Source organism: Athene noctua, chromosome 10 (assembly GCF_965140245.1).
Source record: "Athene noctua chromosome 10, bAthNoc1.hap1.1, whole genome shotgun sequence".
Taxonomy (NCBI): Eukaryota; Metazoa; Chordata; class Aves; order Strigiformes; family Strigidae; genus Athene; species Athene noctua.
This window is the reverse complement of record NC_134046.1, coordinates 8,931,031-8,954,384: the sequence shown is the minus strand read 5'-3', so window position 1 is coordinate 8,954,384 and position 23,354 is coordinate 8,931,031. Positions and strand designations below refer to the sequence as shown.

The window sequence follows — 23,354 nt, the reverse complement described above, 5'->3', positions numbered from 1 at the left end:
GAAATTATTTTACTATAATTTCTTAATCTCACTTTCATTTACCTGATGGAGGAAAAACAACTGTTCTGCAAAATTTCTCTTATATACAAATGAGCTTTCTGCTGAAAAAATATGCTTAAGTTACAATGAGTGATGGGAAGATACACGAGCCAAAGCAGGACAGAGCGAAAAAAATAAAAATCTTTAAAATCTCAGATACTGATGAAGACCTGCTGGATAACATTCAGATTGCTTATTCATCCTGGTAACTACTTTTTCCTTTTTGTTTATCCATTTCACTTAATGATTTTCTGTGTATTGTTACAGACATCTCAACAGTGAGCATGCGCTGGATGATAGAAGTACAGCCCAATGTAGAGTACAAATGCAGGTTGTACAGCAGTTAGAGCTACAGGTAAAATAAAATTTATTTTAATATTACCTCAGTATTAATCAAATCCAATTCTCGACAGCAATAAAAAATGAGTTCTGCTTTTCCCCCTATGATTGAAAATCAGCTTTCACAACCTTCTTGTAGTAGTTTTTAAAAACCGTCAAAAGAAACTGCAGCTTCATTTCCTCTTTTCTAAACCGTAACTTGAAAAGAAATAGGAAACTTAAACAGGCTGACTGATTGGAAATCCATCAGTATGTATCTAATGCTTTTTATACTCACCGGGGGGGCGGAGGGGGGTGAGCGGAACATGGTCCTCTTCATTTAGAGTTGTTGATACATGGGGGAAATGGTTGATGTTTATTTCAAAACGCTGCATGACCTGGCTTGTTTGGTGGTCTCATATACTAATACTCTCCATGTATTATTATTATTACTATTATTTTTTGCCATTTGTAGCAAATAATTTTTTTAAAGTGCCAAAAAGGGGTAAATTGGAATATATGGAATGCGATGCAAAGGTATGACCTGTTTGTGTAACTGCCTTTCCGAATGCTTTTGAGTCCTTTCTGTCTTCCTGCACCTCGCTGCTCTGGCTGGGCAGCCTTGACAGTGTGTCTGTGTGTAGGCAAGAGGTTAGCAAAGAAAGGGAAATTAAAACAATGTTGTACATTATATAGTTACCAGCTATTGAAAAACCTATTTTGTATGCAAGACAGCAGTGTAGAGATATATGGAAAGCCTTGGGCTAAGTACAGAAGATAATTACATTTGGAATTTTACTGAGTTAAGTCATTTATAGCTTCAAATAGTTGGAGAGAAAAATCAGCAAAAACACACTTAAACTTCTTGTTGTTACTTTTCAAGATAAGCATTTAAAAAAATGCCTTTTATCTTCTTATCTTACAAATTACCCTTTTTCTTTCATAGATATTTCCTAAATTTTACTTTGAGGAACACGCTGGTCATGACACTCTTTCACTATTAGCTGAAGCAATATAAACTATTTTAATACAAGTTTTATAAAAATCAAACTACCAGTCATAAAATATCAGAGTCTTGCAGAAAATGTTAGGAGAAATGGTCTGTTATTTTAACAAGTTTCTTGGGAATTAGGAAGAAAAAAATATCTGCAGTCTTCCTGGTAAACTGAGATACGAGATAATCTTTTACCAGGATGCAGTAATATTCAGGCTGAAGGTAAATCTAGATTCTTCAGTTACAGTCAGCTTGAAAAGCATTAATCCTTCTCTCCTCTGGTCACCAGGAGTGGCTGTGCCTGGATCTACAGTAGGATGCCCTGTGTTAACAGTTGGACAGGACAGAGATGATACTTGGTTAGCACCTTTCCATAAGGAAAAGGAAAAATCCTTGACAGTATTTTTGAAAGATTTATCAGTGGTGCATTCTAGTAATTGTTAGAAGTGACTAATAGTTACAGCTTCACACCCGTCTGGTGCTGGGCAATACCTCTTAGCTTCGAGTTGTTGCATGGCAAGGCAGCATAAGGTCCCCGAGAGAAGAACATCATTTCAAAGTGGTATGAGCCAAAAAGCTCTGGATTTGTTTTTAACAATCACATTAGCACAGTAGGTAGGATGAACTGGAGTCTTAATTTAGACAGTGATGTTGACAACAAGAGTGGGACCATCTATGCGCTGGCCAGCAAGGGTAGGTGGAGGAGGAGGGTGATCCTGCTTCTGACATGTACCTGAGCTCCCTTCTTCCCTCTCTGGTTTCATCCTGTGTATCAATTCTCTGATACTTAAAAAAACCTAACCTGCCTAAATATCTATGAGGATTTGTTCTCCAGTACCTAGTTTATCTGGCTGCGACCTTTTTTTGCACAGAACCGTAATAAAACAAAAGTCTGGCCCAATAGCAGGGTTTTCAGTGACGTGATCTGAAGCACCCAGCTTGTAGCAGGAGCAGTTGGACTAAGACCACTGACCCGATACTCCCACGATGGAGCAGTTACCAACAGAGTAGCAGCAACAAGCCCTGTGGCCAACAGTCTTGAGTTTTGTGAGCTAGGTAGAAGAGGGACCCATAGCCTTTCCCACTTCACCCATGGTGCTCAGCACTGGCGAGAAGCTTTGCTTTCCAGTAGAGCTGTGAAGTATCATGTGCTGTTCAGGGTCCAACACTGTGGCAAGATCTAAATGCCACACTATTTCATGCATGTGCAGCCACATCAAGACAGAGATAGAATTTAACAAATTCATTCCACTTGAGGGATGCACTTCAGGTTTTGAGTGTGATGGCCCCAAATGGAAGCCTTTGTTTTTTATTTTATGCTCTTGTTTTACGCACAACAATTTTATCAGTGTCGTAGACAGGGATAAGTGTAATGTCTTTTAAAGAAAACAATTTCTAAATGAACTTTTTTTAAAAAAAAACCCCAACAAGTCAGATCTGGTTTGTGTTTGATTGCAAATGCCCCTTTGCAAAGTATCTCAAAACTTTAGTCTCAGCATTTCCATCACAAACATACTTAAAATATCACAGGCAAGGTAGAAGTTTTCTCATATTTCACTTTGTTTAAACCATCTTGACATGATCGTTTGTTGCCATTACAAATAGTGAGAATTGGGCTGCTGGGTAAAACACAAGCACAGGAACATATCCCTATCCTTAGATAGTTCTTAACTGGAATAGGACATCCATTTTGCAGCACCACTTTTGAGTGGAAAAATATTTCAGGGCAGCAACAAGGCTATGATAAGTTTTTAAAAGTTACCTCCTAATGGGAGAAAATGAAGGCAGGTGGCCATTTTCAGTGTAGTCAAAACATTGCTTGGGCCTGTTTTCTTAAAGCATCCATTGACACTCTTGAGAAGTGGAGCCTAAACCCTTCTCATGCACAGCCTAGCCAGGCATGTGACAGGAGGGAAGAGGCTGTGTCTTGGTTGTCTCCTGCATTGCCCATGACTGGCTTCCTTCTCCTTTGTCCTTGGTCTGTCCAAAATCCTGCTGCTGAAGTGATCTCCCCTTCTTGTTGATGTGGCCACGTTGCTCCTGTTGAATGCCCTTGCTGGCTTTCCATTTTCATATTCCCGCTCCTTGTCACTATTTTCCGTCTGTTTTTCCTCCTCTGCAATTTTTCCATCATCTGTGTCCAATGCCTCCTCTCTTGCTCCTTGGTTGCCAGACTCCCATGCTGTCCCCCCAGCCTTCAGCCCCTTCTGGCTTGTGCTTCCTGTGCCTTCCCTCTCCTGCCTTCCTACCTGTGTAGTTTTAGGATTTAACCTCTCTGGGGCAAGGCCTGTGTCTTGGTGTCCAAGTTTGCAAAGTATGTGCCTTGCTCTGGATGTGTTTTCTGTTGAACCACAGTTAGGCACCTACATCATAGTTGTACCCCACAGAGGGGAGGGAAACCTCACAAAATCAGCCTTATCATGCAGAACTGGGTGACCATCTGAAAATTCCCACCATGCAGAGCTTTCCAAATGAATATGGGGAAAAGAATGAGGCTTCAGAGATGGGGCTGTATTTATTATAGTCCTCAGACCCCCTGTACAGAGCAGATCCTTTCATACATAGCGAAACAGTCCCTGCCCAAGAACACAATCAGTAGATCAAGAGCATTTTTCTGCATATCTACTAGTAATCCCCATTTCTCGACCATCTGCACTCCAGTGAGTGCCACCAGTGAGAATTTGCTCCCATCGGTGACCAAACAAGCCCTCATGGCTTCTTTTGTATGACCCTGCTGACCAGAGAGGCTACTAGTGACATTCTAGTTTTATATCACTATTGCTTCCTGACCTAAGGGAAAAACAGTTTAAAGAAATTCTTCAGATTTTTTTACTTCTCTTCAGTGCTTTGAAACTGAGAGACCTCTATTTTTCATAATTTAAACTCCTGCCTAACTGGGTGAGTGTTTGAATTCCTAGACTATGACAAAATGCTAGCGTGTGTCTGCCTGAAATGTCGAGAGGATCTTTAATAACCTCCATCCACCAGAAACGGCATTAAAAGCATTGCTAAGATGATGAGTGAAAACACTACAAACAAGGACCCCGGCCGTTTGGAGGGAGGAGCATTGCTCCGTTCTGCCGAGGGGGCCCAGAGGAAGCACTGCAGGGTGTGCCCCGTGCTGCCCGGGTGCCTTTCCCTCCTGCCGCTGCACTGGTACGGGCAGGAAGCTCTCAGGTGCCTGCCTTTTATTTATTTTGGCTAGAAGATGTTGTTCTTCTGCAGTAGCCTGCAGCCCAAAATTTAATGCACAGATGACCCCGCCAAGCAGCCTGTGTGCCCAGTGACTGCTACGAATAAGAGATTGCACAACAGAGCTGCACTGAGAGTACAACTATTTCTCGGTTTTAATTTGTTTTGTGTGAAGCTCACAGCAGCTGAAGGGGTGAGATCTCTCCTTTCTCTGAAGAGGTCCTCAGAGGACTCTCTGAGGGAGAAGTTTCTGCTGCAGCATTACGATAAGAGCCCATTGTTGCCCTTTGGTCTTCTGTGAAGTCCAGTGCAGATCTGGTGATGAGATTGCAGGAGATGTGCTGTAGGTGTCAGGTTTTCTCTCCTGCCATTGAAGTTTTTGACTAAGAAAAGAGCAGCCGTTTGAAAAGCCCAGTGATTTTGCTTTTGCACTTCCAGAGCCCACAGTGGTGACGCCATTTTTTCCTTTATTTAATTCCTGTCTTGGAAACCCGTGTGCCAAGTTTTATCCCATCATGACGCCTTTCTGGCATGGTCAGAAACCCCTCGCCTTGTGAAGAGCAAGACAACCTTGACTGTAAGGTTATGAATGGGGATTTATGACCAAGTCTCCTTTTATATACACTTAGGCCAACTTTACTGCTACAAACAGATGATGGTGATAAGGTGGGCAGGTTGTTTAAAGTTTTGCTGGAATGCAAGCACAGTTCTCCTCTTGGCACCAGGAATCTGGCTTGTCTAAAGCAAAAATTCAGCTCTGCAAAAATTGTCATTTGTAAGAACCTGATCCAAGCCCTGCTAGAAACAGGAGCCTTTACATTGGACGTGTAGGTTAATAACACCCTTTTTTCATTAGTATTGTTTCTTACTATCTTTCCACTGTATTTTTTTTTGAAGAGCAGCTGGAAAGTGTCCTATTCACACATACAAAAAATTCTTGTTTCCAAAAATAATGAGATTTAGTGTCTGGCCTGTACCTTCTAAATGCATTGGGAAGCCATCCTGGCCAAGGATGTGTATGGTGTGATCCCAAGACATCAGCTGTGGCTTCGTGCAGATCTCAGGCAAAAAATGTAAGAGACATCAAGAGCAGGAGCTTTGCCCCAACTCTTGGGCATGATGTGACCGATGAGAAAGGGTGAAAGCGTTGGTCCTGTGGCGTTGGGTGCCCTGCAGTGAGTGCTCTGGGGCAGTTCCTGCTGCCTTCAGGTGTACACCAAGAGGATGCTGTCAACTCGCACTGCTGCTCCTGCCCCACACTTGGGTTCTCCTGCTCAAATTCCCAGCCTGCCAGCCCAAGGTGACCCACCAAGGGACTGTGCCACCTCAAGGAAAAGCAGGGCGTTTTCTAGCACCTAGGCCACCGGCTGTGCCCCGTGGAGGTGCCTTGTGTGGTTTAACCACTGCTGTCTCCACACTTGCTGCATATGCCGCAAAGCCTGTACGTGACGTAAAAGCCACGGTCCATTTGTGCCGCTTGTTTTCTGGTCTGAAAGGAGGCAAATGCATCTCAGAGCCTCTGCCTCGCTTGCTTTCTGCTATGCCTCCTAAGCTGGAGTGGGGCTGGTTAATAAACATGATTCACTGTTGTCTTTTAGCTGTCAGGGCTAGAGTGAAGCTCTTGGTGCCGGCAGGTCTAGCTCTTCTCGCTCGAGGACTAATGCATTTTGCTTTGGGAAATAGTGACACCCAGCACCACGCGTTAGCTTTACCTCACGAATAGACCATATACAATTTCCAAACTACTCAGCAATAAAACTCTTCTGTCTCATGCCTCGGTGGCAGCTGTTTAATTAGGAATAAGCAGTGGCTGGGTTTTATTTGTATGAGTAACAGGATTTTTTTTTTTTCCCCCTTTCAGCTTGCAAAAGATAAAGAGCGCCTGCAAGCCATGATGACACACCTGCATGTGAAGTCAACTGAACCAAAAGCCACCCCTCAGCCCGTAAGTACCCAACTGTGCCGAGAGCAAACAAAACCTCACAACAAACCTCTCTTTCCTGTAACCCACCGGAGCGCGTGATGCAAAGCATGGCCCGCTTCGGAGCCGTCGTGGTGAGGAAATGCAAAGTGACGCTTTGCAGGAGGCACCACCGCGGGCACCCAGGCTTTGTCGTCCCCCTCTCTTCAGGGAGTTTGAAAGCAGTTTTGCTCTAAAGCTGATGCATTAGGCCTCTTTCTGGCCTCACATACTAGCCTGTAAGTCGCTTTGCATCAGTCTAACTTGTGTGAAATCTTAGGAAGTGTTAGGAAGGAGATGTAATTAAATTATATTTAGTATATTTTTTTTGCTTTCTCCCTGTCTGACAGACATTTATAGTAGAAGAGACTCTAGCTGCATGTTTTGATGATAATCACAGTTACCAGTATCAGGTTTTATACTGTTGAAACTGAGAAGGGAAACCTCTGCCTCAGGTTGCCCATTAAAAAAGGGGCTGTGGGGGAAGCAAGTGGCTTTGCAGCCCAGGCCAACTCCTGGGTACCTCCAAACCCAGACAAATCCACCATCTCGTTCCCTAACCAAAATGACTCTTCTTTAGCTGTTGTTTTCTCCCAACCTCTTAACGCTGAAAATGTTCCTCGGAGCTTCCAATGATTATTCAAAATGGAGAGAGTGTTTTGCTTCTTGATTTTAAGATTTGTAAGATTTAAAGGTACACTGGCTTTATTTGATTTTGCTTTGAGTCATTGTGTGAAAATTAATTGAGCGTTGACAATCTATAGTTAGTACTAGCAATTTTAATCAATATGCAATGATGCAGCATAATGACAAAGTATTGGTTTATCTGTTTTGACTGATTTTTTTTCTATAAATAAAGCAAACACACACCCATATATGTGTGATTTATGGTGATAGAAATAAAAAGGAGTCAGACTATTAACCCAGCAAATATGGTAGCCTGCCAAGATGCAGTTGGTAGACAAAATTAATGTCTGAAACAGAACACATTACAGAGATAGAGAACATAAAATCATTAAACACTTCGCGCACACATTTTTACTAGAAAAGGATTTCTCAGTTTCCATGTAGTTGGAAATAAATGGCTGCAGAAGTGCATAGGGAGGCTACTAGACAGAAAATTGCAGGCTATTCAGCAACACTGGAGCAGATGTCAAAGTCAACAGGAAATTTCGGTACCTTCTTGGAGAGAGTTGAGTGGTAGGTATAAACCCTTCCATTTAAGCTGTTGAGATGCCGAAAATTGCTTGATCCAGTGGATACCAGCCCTCTAGAGTAGAAACTACTTACAGTATCTATAAAAATACCATTCTTCTAGTTCCTCACATCCATCTCAGCCTGAATGCAAATGCTTCAGCGCATTGTTGGCAAAGCATGTAGACCCAACAGAATGGGGAGGAGGTTTGGTTTCTATAGCTCTTACTGGATTAAAAATTAAAACAGCGGAATAATCTGGGAGTCTCAAAGCACTCTGCCTTGAGGCCTTTCATAACAGCAGTGCCCCTCAGGAGGAAGGATTAAAAACTAAAGGGAGGAAATCATAGGAAGGCAAGCAGCGTTTGGCAAGGCAGCTCGTGATCGATGCTCAGCCACGGAGGGCAGGAAGCTTTCGCGGGTGTTGTAGGCTATGGAGATACCAGGCGGTGTCGCCATGAAGATTAGTGTTAACAGCTAATAAACAGGGAAAAGCAGCGGAAAAAAAAAAAAAAAGAAAGAAAAAAAAAAGTGAACGCAGGGGGAAAAGGGCTGTCTTGATTAGTATTAAAAATGTTTTACATTCTGGAAAATTATAGCTTTGTTGGGGACCTCCTACTAAATTTATTTTTAACTGCTCTATTGAAAATTCTGTACCACTAGTCAACATTATCTCTCAGTTGCTCAGCACAGTGTTTCTTTATTAAAAGAAATAGGCATGAATATTTTTGACTGAAAAATTAATAGCTTTTGAATTCATACACAGCAGGTTTTCTTTTGCAAAGAAGTCCAATATCGCTGCACAGCACTTCTATAACCATTTATTTAGAGTCCAAGTCAAACCTTTGACAGCTAGAGCAGTGTTACAAGCCAACATAAAGAACTCCAAGATGTAAACCAACAATAGGCAGTCTGTGTGAGGTTTGCCATTGTCAAATACATAGATTGTTTGGATTAGTTTATGTAAATGTACTGTTGTATTACCCTTTGGAAAAAAAAAGATCACATTTGTGTATGAAAAGTGGTTTCGTTCACAGGCAGCATTATAAATTCCTTATCCTTTAACTTACATGTTAGAAGTAAAAATTGGTGCCTGACAGGCCTATATTGTGTGGCACTCTGTTGTTGGATTGAAACTGCCTTCTTTTCATTTATTGAAATATAGAAAAATTTATTATAGATACCATCTGATAAATCAGAAATTATTAAAATATGTATAGGTGAAGCATTTGAAAATTAATTATAAAATGTAGAAGTATAGTGTTTTGCATAAATTGTGCTTTCCTAGTGAAAAAAATACACAGGCACTGCGTAGACTGTGCTAGACCCTAGTCCTTTTAACTCAGTGGGATAGGACTTTGGTAAAAAGATCTGATGACCATTATTGCAGTGCAAAGTATTCTTTACATCCAGTAATTAAATTTTTTTTCCAACATAACTAATGCAAGGTGTATGTTAGAATTAATATATTACGGTACATTGGTGATTTTAAAGGAAAGAGCAGCTGCGAATCCAAACATAGCAGTGAATTGGGATTTAAAATTACAGCCTTTTCATGACTGAGAAAATGTTTTTATTCTGCTTAAAGGATCTTAATGCTTGTTTTTAAACTATTTCGTTCCTGGCAGGTAAAATTGGTGACTGAGCCATCTGTGTTTAACCACGTGCCGTTCGTAATCCACACTGACCATTGGTACCGTCATTGCCTTTTGGGCTTCAGGCAGTAGCTGAGCAGGCGGGGTTGGAGCAGGTCGGATCAGTTGAACCACAGCCAGGTTCTTGGTGGTTGTGCATCAATTCAAAACTCGCCCCGCTTCGGGAGGGGTTGCTTGTCCAGTCTAGCCACATCCATCCAGCATACCCCACCTTTGGGTGGCTCTAGCTCCTGAAGTAATTTTGACCTTGGGAAGGGAGGTGGAGTGGCCTGTGTGTGCACTGCACTACACCAGCCCACCAAGACATCTGTCAGTAAAGCTCTCCAGTCCTATTAACCCCACTGACATTTAAGCACGTTCTTGGGTATTGGAGTGGTGGATGGCCTAGGCCGTTGGCAGAGAGGTACGTACGCGGACAGCTGCTGTTGCTGTCTGGTGTACTGCAAAGGGCCGGTCTTCCCCTGCTCCCGGGGAGCTGCTGGACAGACAGGAGGGTGGCTGCAGAGGGAGAGCACATCAGGAGCTGGGGCAGTGCTCAGCACCATCTTTAAATATCTCCAACTTCATAATTAAAATGGCCAACAGTGCGGCACTTGAAATGGAAGTATCTCACAGCTTAACACTTGGAACACACAAAGTTTTTCCTGTTGCTTCTACGTGTGTTGTTTTGGTGAGACTTAAAGGGCCTGAATAAAGTGAGAACAAAGCTGTCTCTGAAGGAATATGCCATGACATATTTTTGTAAGCTGAATTTTTTTCAAGGTAAAAAACAAAAACCGAAAAAACCCCCACAACACAAACGCCAGAACAACGATTTCTCAAGAATTGTCATTCTGGTTTTGCTATTAAGGTACCTTCCCCTACATGCTATTTTCATTGGTGTTAGTGATCAGCATAATAGGTTGAAATGGAAATGTGCTTGCTTTTTTTTGGATTAATTTATGTTGAAGTTCATAGGAAGGGAAGGAAAAGGAAAAAGCATCAACCAACAAGTAATTCTGCATACTGGGTGCTATAGCCATCTTTTAAAAATAGACAGAAGTCTTTTAAAGAAACTTTTGGCACTTTAAATAAAATGCACTGTTAGATATCCCTTCTTTAATGTATTTTTTTACCCTAACCATAGCAGTTACGATTGTTTTGAAATACTGTTTTTAGCAACTGTAATAACAAAGCATTTTAAAAAAAATAGTCTTTTAACTGTTGAGGTAATGACTGAGCATTTTAGCTGCTGTAGCCGTACTTTATAGTTCGAAAAAATAACGATACGCAGCAATAAAGAGAGATTCTCAAGCACAACAAAAGCTGTTTTTATATACTGGTTTTCATTAAGTCTCACTCCTCAGCTTTGGTTTCCTTAGTATTCCTGCCAATAACAACACCTGCTAAGTGATTGCTGCCTGCCAGGCTCTGCATCTAATACACTAATGTGTCCAGGCTGAAACGGGAGAGGAAGACACAGCATTGAAAAAGTTTTAGGCCCAGCATTGGCTTTCTCTCCCACCTTTAGTATCTAGAAAAGGAGTCTCTGCTTCAGAGTGTTTCAGTCCCAGGAACTCAGCTGGGACCTGAGCAGCAGCATCCATCACAGAGGAGTTGCTGCCCTGCAGCAGTGGGTATGGCCCCACCATGACACTTAGAAATAGATTTTTTTTTTTTCTTTTTTGCTTTTAAAAGAGTTTCAGGGGCTTTTTTATGTGCAGCCACTATTGTCATGTAAAATGTTTACACAAAAAGAAGTCAAACTTAGCCCTAGTGGGAGAGCCACTTACTGGAAATCTATTTTACAGGGTGAAGGAGAGGGTTACCTCGCAGCCTTGTTTATCTCTAAAGAAAAAAAAGAAAAAAAAAAAAAAGAAGATGACTCAGTCTTCACCTTTAATAGGAAGACATGACTCTTTTCTTGAAAGGGTAGGTTAATAATAAAATCATAAGCAGGTTGTTGAACGCTGCAACAATTGCAGCATTTCTAATTAAGTTAAAACAGTATGAGGAAGTGTTCTCAAAGCCCAAGACTGAACAAAGCACCCAACAAGGTTCAGTGATAGAATTTGCAGAATTTTAGGACCTAAAACTGTTGTGGGCTTCAGCGGATTTTCTGTTGTTTTTTTCTTCTTGTTTTGGGGATTTTTTTTAAATGACTTTATTTTAATTTTTTTTTTTGAGGCTGGAGAAAATCCTCCTTCCCCATATCCCCAGTACAAACATTGCAAAAACATTTAACTCTTTGGCACAAGGGCTGTACTCTGGCATGATTGCAGAGTGCCCCACATTGTGCCTTACTGCAGTGCAAAAGTCCTTGCTCATTAAAGTGCTAACTCTGTGACTTAGGCTCCCTCCCCTCTGACAGCAGTGATACCTCATCCAAAAATTACTGTATGTGGGAAGCAGGCTATGTACAAAATACCAACACGAACAACTTTTCTAATCATAGTAACTTGTTTTTAAATAGAAAATGCAAACAGGGAGAAACCGTGTCAAGTTTCCATCAGGAAAAGAAACCCTCCCAGCCTGGTCCCTCCCTGATCTTTGCCCTGCACAGTCGTCCACAGCCACTTTCACGTTTCTTATTCACGCCAATATTAAGATTTAATAGTTTACCATTCATATTAATAATTCAAGATGGCAACAAAACCAACACCATTCATAATTTGTTATTCTGCTCTAATTCACAGCCTGTTTTTCAGTCTTTATGCTATAGATGCAACAAAGAAAGCAGCAGTGAAGGTCTGTGGAGGGAGTGCAGCCCTCTCCTCCCTTGCCCTAGCTTGTGTTTTGGTAACAGCACCGGCAGGGATCGGACCCTGGCTGGAAGAGGAGAGTGTCATCAAATAAAACACGGAAAAGGGAAAAACTTCGCTAGCGATCGACAAGGTCGTGTTTCATTAACTTGTTGGTTCAGGCTCACAAATGGTCGTCGGAGGTGAAACACAGCAGACTCACTGCGTTCCAGCTTTTTGTTCTCTCTTTCCTCACAGACTGCAGTCATGTTTAATTTGGAAACTGGGCTCCTTTGGCAAATTAGCAATTAGAACAATTTTGTGGGAATATGTATATGTGTCATTAGTTTTCCTGCGAATTAATAGCGAGAGCAGAGGTCAGGCAGAAATTTTCCACTTGACTGCAGCTCCTCTGTTGAGATTTGGCACTTTGTTTTGGAACGGCCACAGCTGCTCAAAGCCACAGTCTTCCTTTAGGAACTGTCTTTTAATTAGTTTACCTCATAGCCATTATTACAAATATTACTGCCTCCCCTCCTTGAAATAAAATTACTGTTTCTACAAAATATTCCGGTGACATCTTGCACCACTGCACATTGATGGTGGGGTCACTTGGATGCAGCGTTTAATCATTAGATCACCTCCATAAGCATCTCCTAATTAGAGTCCTTACAATACAATTTTATCTGGTAATTAGCTGAGATTGGCTGCTTCCTCTGTAGCTTATTAGTGGCAGCCCAGCAGTGGGTGTGAATCGCAGTGTCATTTGTCAAGCCTGTTAAAGCCCCCCCCCTTTGCTCGTCCTCTTCTGTGTTTATTCCTAGTTGCTACCTACGCTGAAAAGCCTAAAGAAATTTAACTCAATTCAAATTCTTTAAGCAGGGAACGCTGACCTTTGTGGATCCTTTCTCACAGTTCCCTAGTAGAAACAGATTAAATGTTAAGTTTTTACACACTAAAAAAGGAAGGGGACTCTTTTGAAATGGAGTAGTTGGAGCTGTAATGATGAAGCATGAGCAGTGATCTTTCCAACAGGAGGGCCCGGCTGCCGAGCCTGCGCTAGAGATGGGCACTTAAAATTGATGCAGTTCTGCTCGCAGTTATTGGACTGTTAAAATGTCCATTTAGAAACTGAGATAAAATACAGTAGATTTAATTTCATGGTGCGACCTGTCAGTTCTACTATTATTATCGTCTCTGGTCCTTTTATCATATGTAATAGATGGATAGATGGATAACAGGGAGACATTACTATATACACATCCCTAATCAGGGTCCTTAAATCACCAGTGAACAAACGGACCAGGCTTTGGTGGGCAGCACGTGGCGGCAGCGCCCGGTGCCGCGGAGCGCTGGACAGGCGTGCTGCCCTCCAGGCTGCGCTCAGCGGCGTACGCCGGTGCGGGAGGCTCTGCGAGATCAATACCCATATTTCACCGCCGTTCACGATCCCTCTCTGGGTTCACGCTTTCCAGCTTTGCCGCAAAGTGTTAAATATTTGTAAGCACCTGCACAGAAGGATGGGTGTTTGCAGGTCTGCAGCTCCCCGCCTCCCGTCCTTGGAGCAGTGCTTGAGGTGCCGGTGCACTGACCCAGTGGTTGTGGCTGGGGCTTCCCTCGCCTTGCTGTCGGGAGGGAAAAGTAATCACAGTTTATCTGTTGTTCATCTGTGCCCTTTCTGGGGGCAGTGAGCTTTTTGTGTTGGCATCCTTTCTATAATATTAGAGCCCTTTATTTTCCACTACCTTTGTTTTGGATAAATCCCATTATTTTTATAAAGAAACGTTATTTGTGGCTATTAACTCATATGAGGGTGCTAATAGGAGTTTTCTTATCTGGTTACTTTCATACAAGGAAAATTAATACAGTACCTTATGGATAAACATGCGATATTTGAGGGCATAGCTGAGTAGTGCACCTTGCCTTTCTCTGAAAAGGTTTAATGTCCAGCAAAAAGGAATTTTAATCATGAACAAAAGTTGTAAAATTCTGTCCCTGTTAAATTCAGTAGGAATTTTGCTACCAACTTTAGTGGGGTCAGGATTTCGCCAATATTATTTGCAAAACTGCCTAAGGGAAGGAAATGTGAAAGTAGTCAAAGAGCCCTTTCCTCAGTCATCTTTTCTGATGTTGTTGTTAAGAGATCAAATTGTTTGTTTAAAATACTTCAGCAGGAGTGACCTATTGAGATGGAGCATCGTCTTTCAAAGGACGTCTTAGGGCAGAAAGAAAGGGTCGGGGAGGAATGTGGATGCTGATTATATAAATAGGGTTGTGTATCAAAAACACTTGAGTTGGGTCTGGGTTTGATACACAGTCCTGGAGACAATTGTGTTTTACAGCCCACTGTGGCCAGCTGCCATTTGTCCGGGACTGGGCTTCGTGCAGGTAATGCTGATGCCTTCTGTCCTAGCAGAAAAAAAAGAGTGGTGCCACTTCTGCTGGGCTGAATGCTTGCAGTATTTCATGCAGTGTGATTAATTAAATTATTCCAGTGTTAACCTTCTCCTGGCTTTGGTTTTAAAATGGATGAACGGAGGGGGGGGGCGGGGGGAGCCCAAATGCTGAAGAGAGAGATTGCGCTTCTCCCTAGTACATCCCTAGGAAAGTCTTGCCTTTTATTTTAAGCCTGATGCCTTCAATGAAATATCTAAGAAGACTGATTAGAAGTCATGCATAATGATAGCATGGAAATAAGAGATGTGTGGGGTTAAGACTAAAACAATGAAACAAAAATAAAATATTAAAATGACTGCGTACTCTGTGAGATCTTGTTTTAAGGTCAGATAAAAATCCATGGTATGTAGTTCTGGCAGCAGGCTACGTTACTCTTTTTTAAAATCTGTTCGGAAATGTATGTATTTATTTCCCTTTCATGGCTCCTAATGGAGATGTTACAACAGCACTTTGTGCCGAAGCAAGCGCTCGGGCTGTGTTGTCTGCTTTGAACTGAGGAGGACTCCGTTATCGAGAATTTTCTCTGCAGCCCTTAATTAGACAGAAATGCCGTTTGTAACGAAATCGTCGTCCTTCCCTCCGCAGCTGAATCTGGTATCGAGCGTCACGCTTTCCAAGACTGCATCCGAGGCGTCTCCGCAGAGCTTACCTCATACTCCCACCACCCCGACTGCGCCCATCACTCCCGTCACGCAGGGACCGTCAGTCATCACTACCACGAGCATGCACAATGTTGGACCCATCCGGAGGCGGTACTCGGATAAATACAACGTCCCCATTTCTTCAGGTAAAGGGGTTCTGATGACACAGCCCCTTTGGTGGGGCGGCTTGCTGTTGCCTGCAGCCCCACGGTGGCAGGCTGTGATGATAACAGAACAACTGCTCTTATTTAGCAGATATTGCCCAGAACCAAGAATTTTATAAGAACGCAGAAGTTAGACCACCATTCACGTATGCATCTTTAATTAGACAGGTAAGATGAGCCAAACACACGCATTTGGATTAGAAAAAAAATACCTTGCTATATATGTGCGCACTCTGGATTAAATAGATTTTCAAACCTTTGGTATGTAAGCGTGCTCAAATGCTCAAACCTTTACTATAAGGGTTTTTAGAACTGCAATATATAACATAATTGCTTTTGATTAAGTATTACAATACGATGTGATTATTAGGAAATTCATTTCACACAACAGTGAAAATGAGCCTGTTTAAAGATGGCAAGTCAATTATCACAAGCTACAGTAATCTCTGATCCCTAGAATTAATCTGAGCTCTAAATAATTACTGAGCTTTAATCAGCTAGTGAAATGTTTTGCATTTCTCTTTGATTCTGCTTTATGAATGACTAATAAATTAATATTTCTGTAAGGAAACAGAAATAAAAACTCAAAACAATTAGATAATTCCATTTTGAATTTTGCCATTGAACTGTTAAATACAGCCATTAATCTTAGTTCATATTATGAAAACCCTCCTTTGGATTTTTTCCTCCAAATCTCTTCTTTCTTTTCTTCCTTTCTTTCTTTCTTTCTTTCTTTCTCTCTTCCTTTCTTTCCTTTTTGTATTTGGTGAAGTAAAACTGTGAGCGTATTCTGTACTGGTGTGCTCATAACTGATCTTATAATCACTTTGCTTCACAAGGCCATCCTCGAATCTCCAGAAAAACAGCTAACACTAAATGAAATCTACAACTGGTTCACGCGAATGTTTGCTTACTTCAGACGCAACGCGGCGACGTGGAAGGTAAGCCTTAGCCCGCCTATGCCTCTCGCCTTTGATATCTGACATGTACAGAATAGACATTGCTGATGACATAACAAATTGTAACAACATGTGGACATGAAAATTTAGATCGGCAGTTTTGACACACACTGGGTGCCTTATCTGCAGGAACAATTTGATATTTGGCAGAAAAATTCTTCTGCCTTTGAAAACCACTAATTGAATCCCCATTATTGGCTTTTATGTTCTGTGATTATGCCACGAGTTCCTCTGTGTGGTTGCTGCTAGCAGTGAAACTCAAGCCCTTCAGCTGGAACGTATTAGGAAAGAAAAAAAAAGCAGTAAAGTTATTGTGTCATTAGAAGATACACTGTCTTTTTAGCCACGCAGACTGTAATCACAACTGCTCTTTTTTCCTAGGATCTATATAGATCAGTGGATTTCTTTCCTCAGTCAGTTGACTCTTAACTACACTGTTATAAACTTCCTTTCTTTTTTTTAATCTCACGCAGAAGCTTACTGAGCATAATACGCAAGAAGCAAGCCCCACAATAAGGAATGTGTTTAACAGAAATAAACCGGTTATTTGCACTTCAATTTCCTACCATAACTGTCTCAGATATTGTTAGATAAGAGGTCTGGGGAGTTAATTTTATTTTATTTGGGAGGGGGCCACTCCTTCCCTTATATATAGCATTATAATAGACATGCTGGCTTCTGAAGCTGGTGCAATTACAGATCACTGAATTAAATAACAGGATCTTGTATCGCCGTAAAAATTGCATCCCTGGTACTTCGAGTCTCTCTTAATCTACACAACTCTGTTGCTCTCAAACAACTTCAGATGACCAGGTAGGATTGAGTATATCCCATATATGCTGTTACATCAGCTCTTTCTGTTTGTCCTGTCTTGAGCTAAAAATGGTCCTTGGAAGTTAGCTTGGGTTTTAGTAGCCTGTTTTGCTTTTAATTCATATCCCAGCACAATTTTGTACATTTTCAACTTTGGTCTAGAAGCGTTTAGGAAAAGTCTCTGTGATTGCTGCTTTGATTCTTCACTGCAGTTGGAAAACATGAGCAGTGTTTCACTTTGCAGCTTCCTTACTATCCAGAAAGGAAATTAACTTTCCTTGATTTAAGATCCTTTTAGACCTGCCTGTCTTTTGCTGCTGGAATGGTTCCAGTAGGACTTTTCAGCAGCTGCAGGTGTGGGTGCTGAAGTAAAAATCCTATTTAATTCCAGCAGCAAAGGGAAGGGAAGCAGAGGGGGGAGTGAAAGAAGGCAGCAGGCAGTCCTGGCCGTATCTCCTGTGAGGCTAGTTTTAGGTATGAGCTCTGTGCATCACATAAAATCCATGTGCACTGACAGTGTGCTTCAGCAGAGGAGGAGAGAGGCTGAGCTGTGGCAGCTGCTGGGCTCGCAGAAGGGCAAGGTGTGTCCCGAGGAGGCAAGTACCGTTGGAGACCCCTCTTGGACACTGACCTAGTTCAGGTGTCCAGGTCCTGCTTCACTTAACAGGGAAAAAAGAAAAGCTTCCCCCCAGGTTCCACCAGCGCTAGCAAAATTGGCAACCGCTTGAAGTAATGCAGGTTTTCGTGCTGAAGACTGCGCAGATTTATGCCAGCCTTCGGGAACAGCAGGGATGAAAATGCAGCTCTGGATTGGCATGACGGGAAGCCCACGGGGCGCAGAACAAGCACAAGGGGCTAATTGCAGAATCTGAATAATTTGAACGTATACGTGATGATTTGCGTTCACCTTCGGCTTATGCTTAGGGGGCGTTTGGGTCAGTGTTCCCCAAGTTTAGGGTCAGGGTTTGGTGTGGGCAAGATTTCCTGAGCCCTCTTTCAAAAACACAGAAGAGTGGAGGAATAAAGACCTTTAAAAAATGAACCTCTTTCCCAAAATGCAGTACCAGCAGAGCCTGAGCACTTATTAAAATAACAAACCCTTTCATTTACTACATTCAAGCATGTTCAGGGTAATTTTTCTGCAAAAGTGGCTTGCATACAAATATTTTTAACAAGGTAAATATATAATCTTACAATAATAGCTCCTAATTTTTCTGTTAAGCTGATTGCTGGGGGAGCACTGTGAACTGGTTCTGACAGATCAGAGGCAATGTCTGTTTGCTTTTATTTTTTGGAGTAATTTGCTGGCACTGAGTCGCAGCCATGAGGCACAAGCTGCAGGTGTGGCTCCGAAACGTTGGGGTATTGTTCAAATAGAACTGTTAGATAGCCAGTATCCAGAGGCAGGGGAAACAAAACAATTTTTTTTCTGCCATGAATTCCTTAAATAAGTGATCACATGGAAAATAGAAAGTGAGGGCAGCGTTTCATGGACGTCTTGCAAATACTCAACGTGTCTGTCTCAACATATCCAGCAAGAGCCCGATCCAGCAGCCTTGAACATCAGTTGCACATTGAATTCAAGAGAACAAGAACAGACTGTAAAGTATTTCTCCAGCATAAAATTTATTTAAAGAAGAACACAAATATTTCTCCTCAACCATGTATTTAGAGACTGTTTACAAACTCTGAGGACTCCCTTCGCTGAACTTTGCTGTATGTGTTTGATCAACTGCTGTATGAACTACAAGATCAGCTTTCACTGGGGGAAACAGCGTTATTATTCTTACATTTTGCTCCAGACTTGACAGTGTTCCCATTTTCACAGGAAACTGCCTGAGTTACCCAGATGTGGGCCGGCAGCCCTGTGTCGGGTTGCACTAGTGCGGCACCCACCAACAGTTGCTGAGCTGGCTGATTTTAGCCCAAAAGGTGTGGGGCGTTTGCATGCTTTTCCTTCACCTCAAATTCAGGGATTTTGCCAAAAATTTCCGAAGTAGTGAAATCTGGAAGAGGTGGGAGGGGAAAAAATAAAAAAAAAAAGAACAGAAGAAGGTAAGGGAAGAAGGAAAGAGCCCTGATGGACAGGTTGACTTTCTGGTAGATTTCTGACTTGCTGAGAGGAAAAGCATATTCAAAGTTTATTTTTCCACCAGTTCACAAGCAGATCAGCGTGGAAAAGCCAAAATGCTGGGATCAGGCACCTACAGCCATAGGAGACACATTTGCCCTCAAGCATCTGTTGAGCAAAGGCAGTTCGAGCCCTGAATCTTCCTCTGTACCAGGGCCGGGAGCGTGGGGACTGCGCTAGCGATTGCAGAGAAATGGAAAAGTAGCAGAAGACTCTTAGCCTTCCCCTCCCAGGCACACACACACCACTGCCTCTTAATTTACATGACAAATGTACTGTGCGTACCCTTTGTTTGCACAGTGATTTAGACATTCATGATTAGAGCTCCCTTTCACCATCCAGACCCGATGTTCATTAAAAAAAAAAAAAAAAAAAGACTACAACGAGGGAAGGGAAAAAAAAAATTGTAGTCTCTTGGTTGCCTAGACCCAGGCCATGTGTTTGGCTGGCATTGTGCCTGCTAACGAGTCAACCAGATTGACTAAATCAATGGTGCCAGTGATGATGGATGGAGTTTGTTCGCCTGCATATTTTCAGCAAATGGCTTCTTCTGTTTTCCCTGTTTACCAAGCCTCTTTCAGCAGTGCTGGGGACAAGCTCCATGTACAGATCTGAGTGGCTTTGTAGTAGAGTATTTGCTCAGAAAGCTCACGAAACGGGGAAGGAGCATGGCACTCCATTTGAGGAATAGCGAGGCTCTCAGCAACGTTTCAGAGGGAACGGGGACAGAAAAGCCACACAGCTTGCCGTGACAAAGTGAGGTGTCTCATTATGTCTGGCTGCAGCAAAGGTCGGAGCACATCGGAGGGGTTGGTGGGGCTCATCCTTCCCCAGCGCCGAGCTGCAGAGAGGACGTCTGAGCATCGGATGCCATGAGCGCAGGTCCCTCTGGGTGATGAGCTGTGGGGATATTATCACTTTGTTTCGGAGAGCCTTCCTCATGTTTTCACTTGGCAGAGCCTCAGATCAGTCAGTACAGTAGTCTGCCAGAAATAGGAGCCAACTTCCATATAAGAGCAAGCCGTGGAGGCAGGAGTCGGTGCCGTGCTGGCCGGTGGGGTGCTGCCGAGCCCTTGGTCCGTGCCGTGGGTGTGGATGGAGGTTCAGCACCTGATTCACATTAGCCCAGCTGTGGGAAACCACAGCAACACCAGCTCCAGTGCCTCTCTGCTAAATTGAGCCGTCTGTACTTATGTGAAATCCTTTCTGTTCTTTCTAACTGCTTTCTTTTGCAGGAGAGGAGAAGTTTCTCTTTGCAGAGCATATATATTTGTTTTGAAAATGTCTAAGCAATGTTCCTCTTGTGTTCTGTATGAAATGTGCTGTATTATGTGCATGCTTAAAATGATGGCTGTTCTTATTCACACTGGGGATAATTGATAAGAATAACGAATTTTTAATCTTGGGTTTAAGCTTTCGTGTATATTTTGTCTTTGCAAAATAAGATGTAAAGAGACGGGGAAAGCAAGCGGGTGCGGGGAGGGGAAGGGGCTTAACATTGCAAAATGAGGACTGTCAAGCTGACTGTGCTGCTGTTCTTGGACAATGATGAGCATTTTCTCATAGAAAGTTTTTGAATGTTTTCTCTTTTATACTTGCTGCAGAATGCAGTGCGTCATAATCTTAGTCTTCACAAGTGTTTTGTGCGAGTAGAAAACGTTAAAGGGGCAGTATGGACAGTGGATGAACTAGAGTTCCAAAAACGAAGGCCACAAAAGATCAGTGGGTATGTCCACCATGTTTGAACTTCTTAGCCTAGCTTGGATCATGCTTACAGTTTAACGTAGAGGCTTTTGGCTGCTAGCTGGTGTTAGACCAACCACAGGTGGTTGCGCATTGTTTCAGTTAAGGGAAACCAAGACAAACATCTCATCACTACTGTTTGTATGCCCACCAGTACCCTGACCCTGCTTGCTTGGTGTTTGTTGCATCACATGCTAGTAGCTTTTAGGTGGCAATGCATATTAACCCTCACAAACCATTTGCTTATGCTTATTGCATTTTATTTTCTTTTTCCTTTTCCCTGTATTTGATGTCTGTTCTGTCCCCGATCCCGTGTCCCTTTGTTTCCACTTCATCTCCTTTGCTGCTGCTCTTGTCCCAGGGTGCCATTCGCACCAACCTCTCACTGCATAAGTGCTTTATCAGAGTAGAGGATGAGTTTGGGTCCTTTTGGACTGTTGATGATGAAGAGTTTAAACGTGGCCGTCATATTCAACGAGGCCGTCCTCGAAAATACTGCCCTGATGAAAACTTTGGCGAGCTTGTTGCACAGTAAGAGCTTTTACTTGCTTTAATTTTTTTTTTCTGCTGTTGCTTTGCTTTGCATGATTTACCCATCTCATGTAGACTTGCATTTCACGAAATAGTGACATCACCTTTGCTGCTAAAGAAACTAAATTTTTGGTTGTTATGTGTATTTTGTGTGTCCTGCTCTGATAATCCAAATGCCTGTAGTAATAACTCTACTTTGACATGTTTGTTATAGCATTTGTTTATAGTGCAATGTAGGCTAAAATAATTATCCACGCTAGTGCAGATACGCTGCTGTAGACCTGTCAGGAAAACAGGTATATGCCAGGAAAGGCTTCAGATAAGTTTTAATTCTGATATTTTCCTTTGCTTTCAGTGTATGCTCTGTTTTGCAGCTCTTAATCAGAAATAGAGTAAGGTGCTTATAAAACAGAAATGCTGAATTAACTTTAAAAACTTTGAGAGTGCAGTGAGACCAGCTGTAAAGATTATGATCAACAGGCCATCCTGTGTCTACAGCAACCACACACAAATATTCCTGGGGTTCCCAAAGCAATTTTCTTTGACCTTTACTCGAAGGCCATCTCTCCAGGACAACTGATCCTTGCTGGTCCCTGTGGGAGGGGTTCAGTTAAGACTCTTCTCACATGGTTTATTCCCATGTGAAAAATAACAAAAATAAATATGTCCAGTGAGCGATAAAACTTTTTGGAGATTTTTTGCACTGGCACTTTTAATCTAGTTTGAATATGATGATTTTTAACAAAAAATTATTTTCTTCTCTGATGGAACCAGTGATACTTGGATGCCCACTAAAGAGAGCGGATATGCTTGGCATTCATTTTCCTCAAATCTGGCCCTTTATATAAAGTTAAGATGACTAAAGTAAGGGTCCAAAAGAGTACATCAGAATATTTTTTCTTAAAATGGCCTTTAGGGCAGCGTGTTGTTTTGCATGGTCTGTACCACTTCACTGTGGTGCAGCAGTACCTGCCGTTCTGTCTCCGTGCCCACAACTCCAAAGTGTTTGGGGCGATGGTGTAGGCAGCCCCTCGCCGGGGACATTTGCCTGGCAGGAAATAACACAGCTCAAATCCTCTCGCATGGCAGTCCCCTGCTCCATGGCGAGGGACTCTGCTGCCAGCAACTTGGAGAATGATTTGCATGAAGTAGTATTTAAAATGTCCCATGATGCTTTTGATCGTAGCCTCCTCTTGATGGACCATTACATGGTAACTGGCTCCCAGACATGACGAATATTGGAGAATTTCTCCTGAACACAGCTAAAATGAGCAGAGATGCCAAGATGTGCTACTAACGCAGGGTAGTAGAACACATGGCGAGGTAACGTCGAGAGATAATGATGTTCCTTATTTAGTAAAGGCAAATATAATAACCATAGCCGAAAACTCAGCTATTTTCTTTAAATTAAAAAAAAAAAAAAAAAAAAAAGAAGAGAGATGCGAAAGAGAACTTGTGTGGAAAAACAGTCTCAGCTCTAGTTTTCTGGTGTGGGAGGAAGCATTACATGCTTGAAACACTCGCACAGAAGTTGGTTGCATTTAACTCTCCTTTTTATGTTTTTCTTATGCAGTAACCCTTCTCTTATTAAAAACATACAGACCAGCCACACCTACTGCACACCTCTCAATGCTGCTTTACAGGTAAGATTAACGACTGTAGCAAATATGCAACAGAGGCGTGTGTCTTCCCCACTCATTTCAAAATATATTAGCCTTGCTCTAATTAGATATTAAATTTTAATTCCGTTAAACTTTTTTCTTAAGTGCATAAAGCATCATAGTCCCTGGAGGCAAACACATATCAGGCTGCTTCAGCATTAGCTAGATGCTTAGCATTTTGA

At 42.2% G+C, this 23,354-nt stretch overlaps 1 protein-coding gene across 8 annotated transcripts in view; it reads left to right on the top strand.

The window, feature by feature from the left end:
* FOXP1 (forkhead box P1) overlaps window positions 1-23,354 on the top strand; it is a 391,592-nt gene that overhangs the window by 353,140 nt on the left and 15,098 nt on the right. For 4 of the 8 annotated variants that reach the window (XM_074914733.1, XM_074914730.1, XM_074914731.1 and 1 more), the window contains 7 exons: window positions 307-394; window positions 6,405-6,488; window positions 15,115-15,316; window positions 15,423-15,502; window positions 16,174-16,275; window positions 20,842-20,963; window positions 23,085-23,154. In XM_074914733.1, the coding sequence (XP_074770834.1) occupies window positions 307-394; window positions 6,405-6,488; window positions 15,115-15,316; window positions 15,423-15,502; window positions 16,174-16,275; window positions 20,842-20,963; window positions 23,085-23,154 (748 nt within the window). Of the gene's footprint in view, window positions 1-306; window positions 395-6,404; window positions 6,489-15,114; window positions 15,317-15,422; window positions 15,503-16,173; window positions 16,276-20,841; window positions 21,204-23,084; window positions 23,155-23,354 lie in introns of those variants that run through there. The other 4 variants (XM_074914737.1, XM_074914732.1, XM_074914734.1 and 1 more) reach the window with 2 other exon arrangements.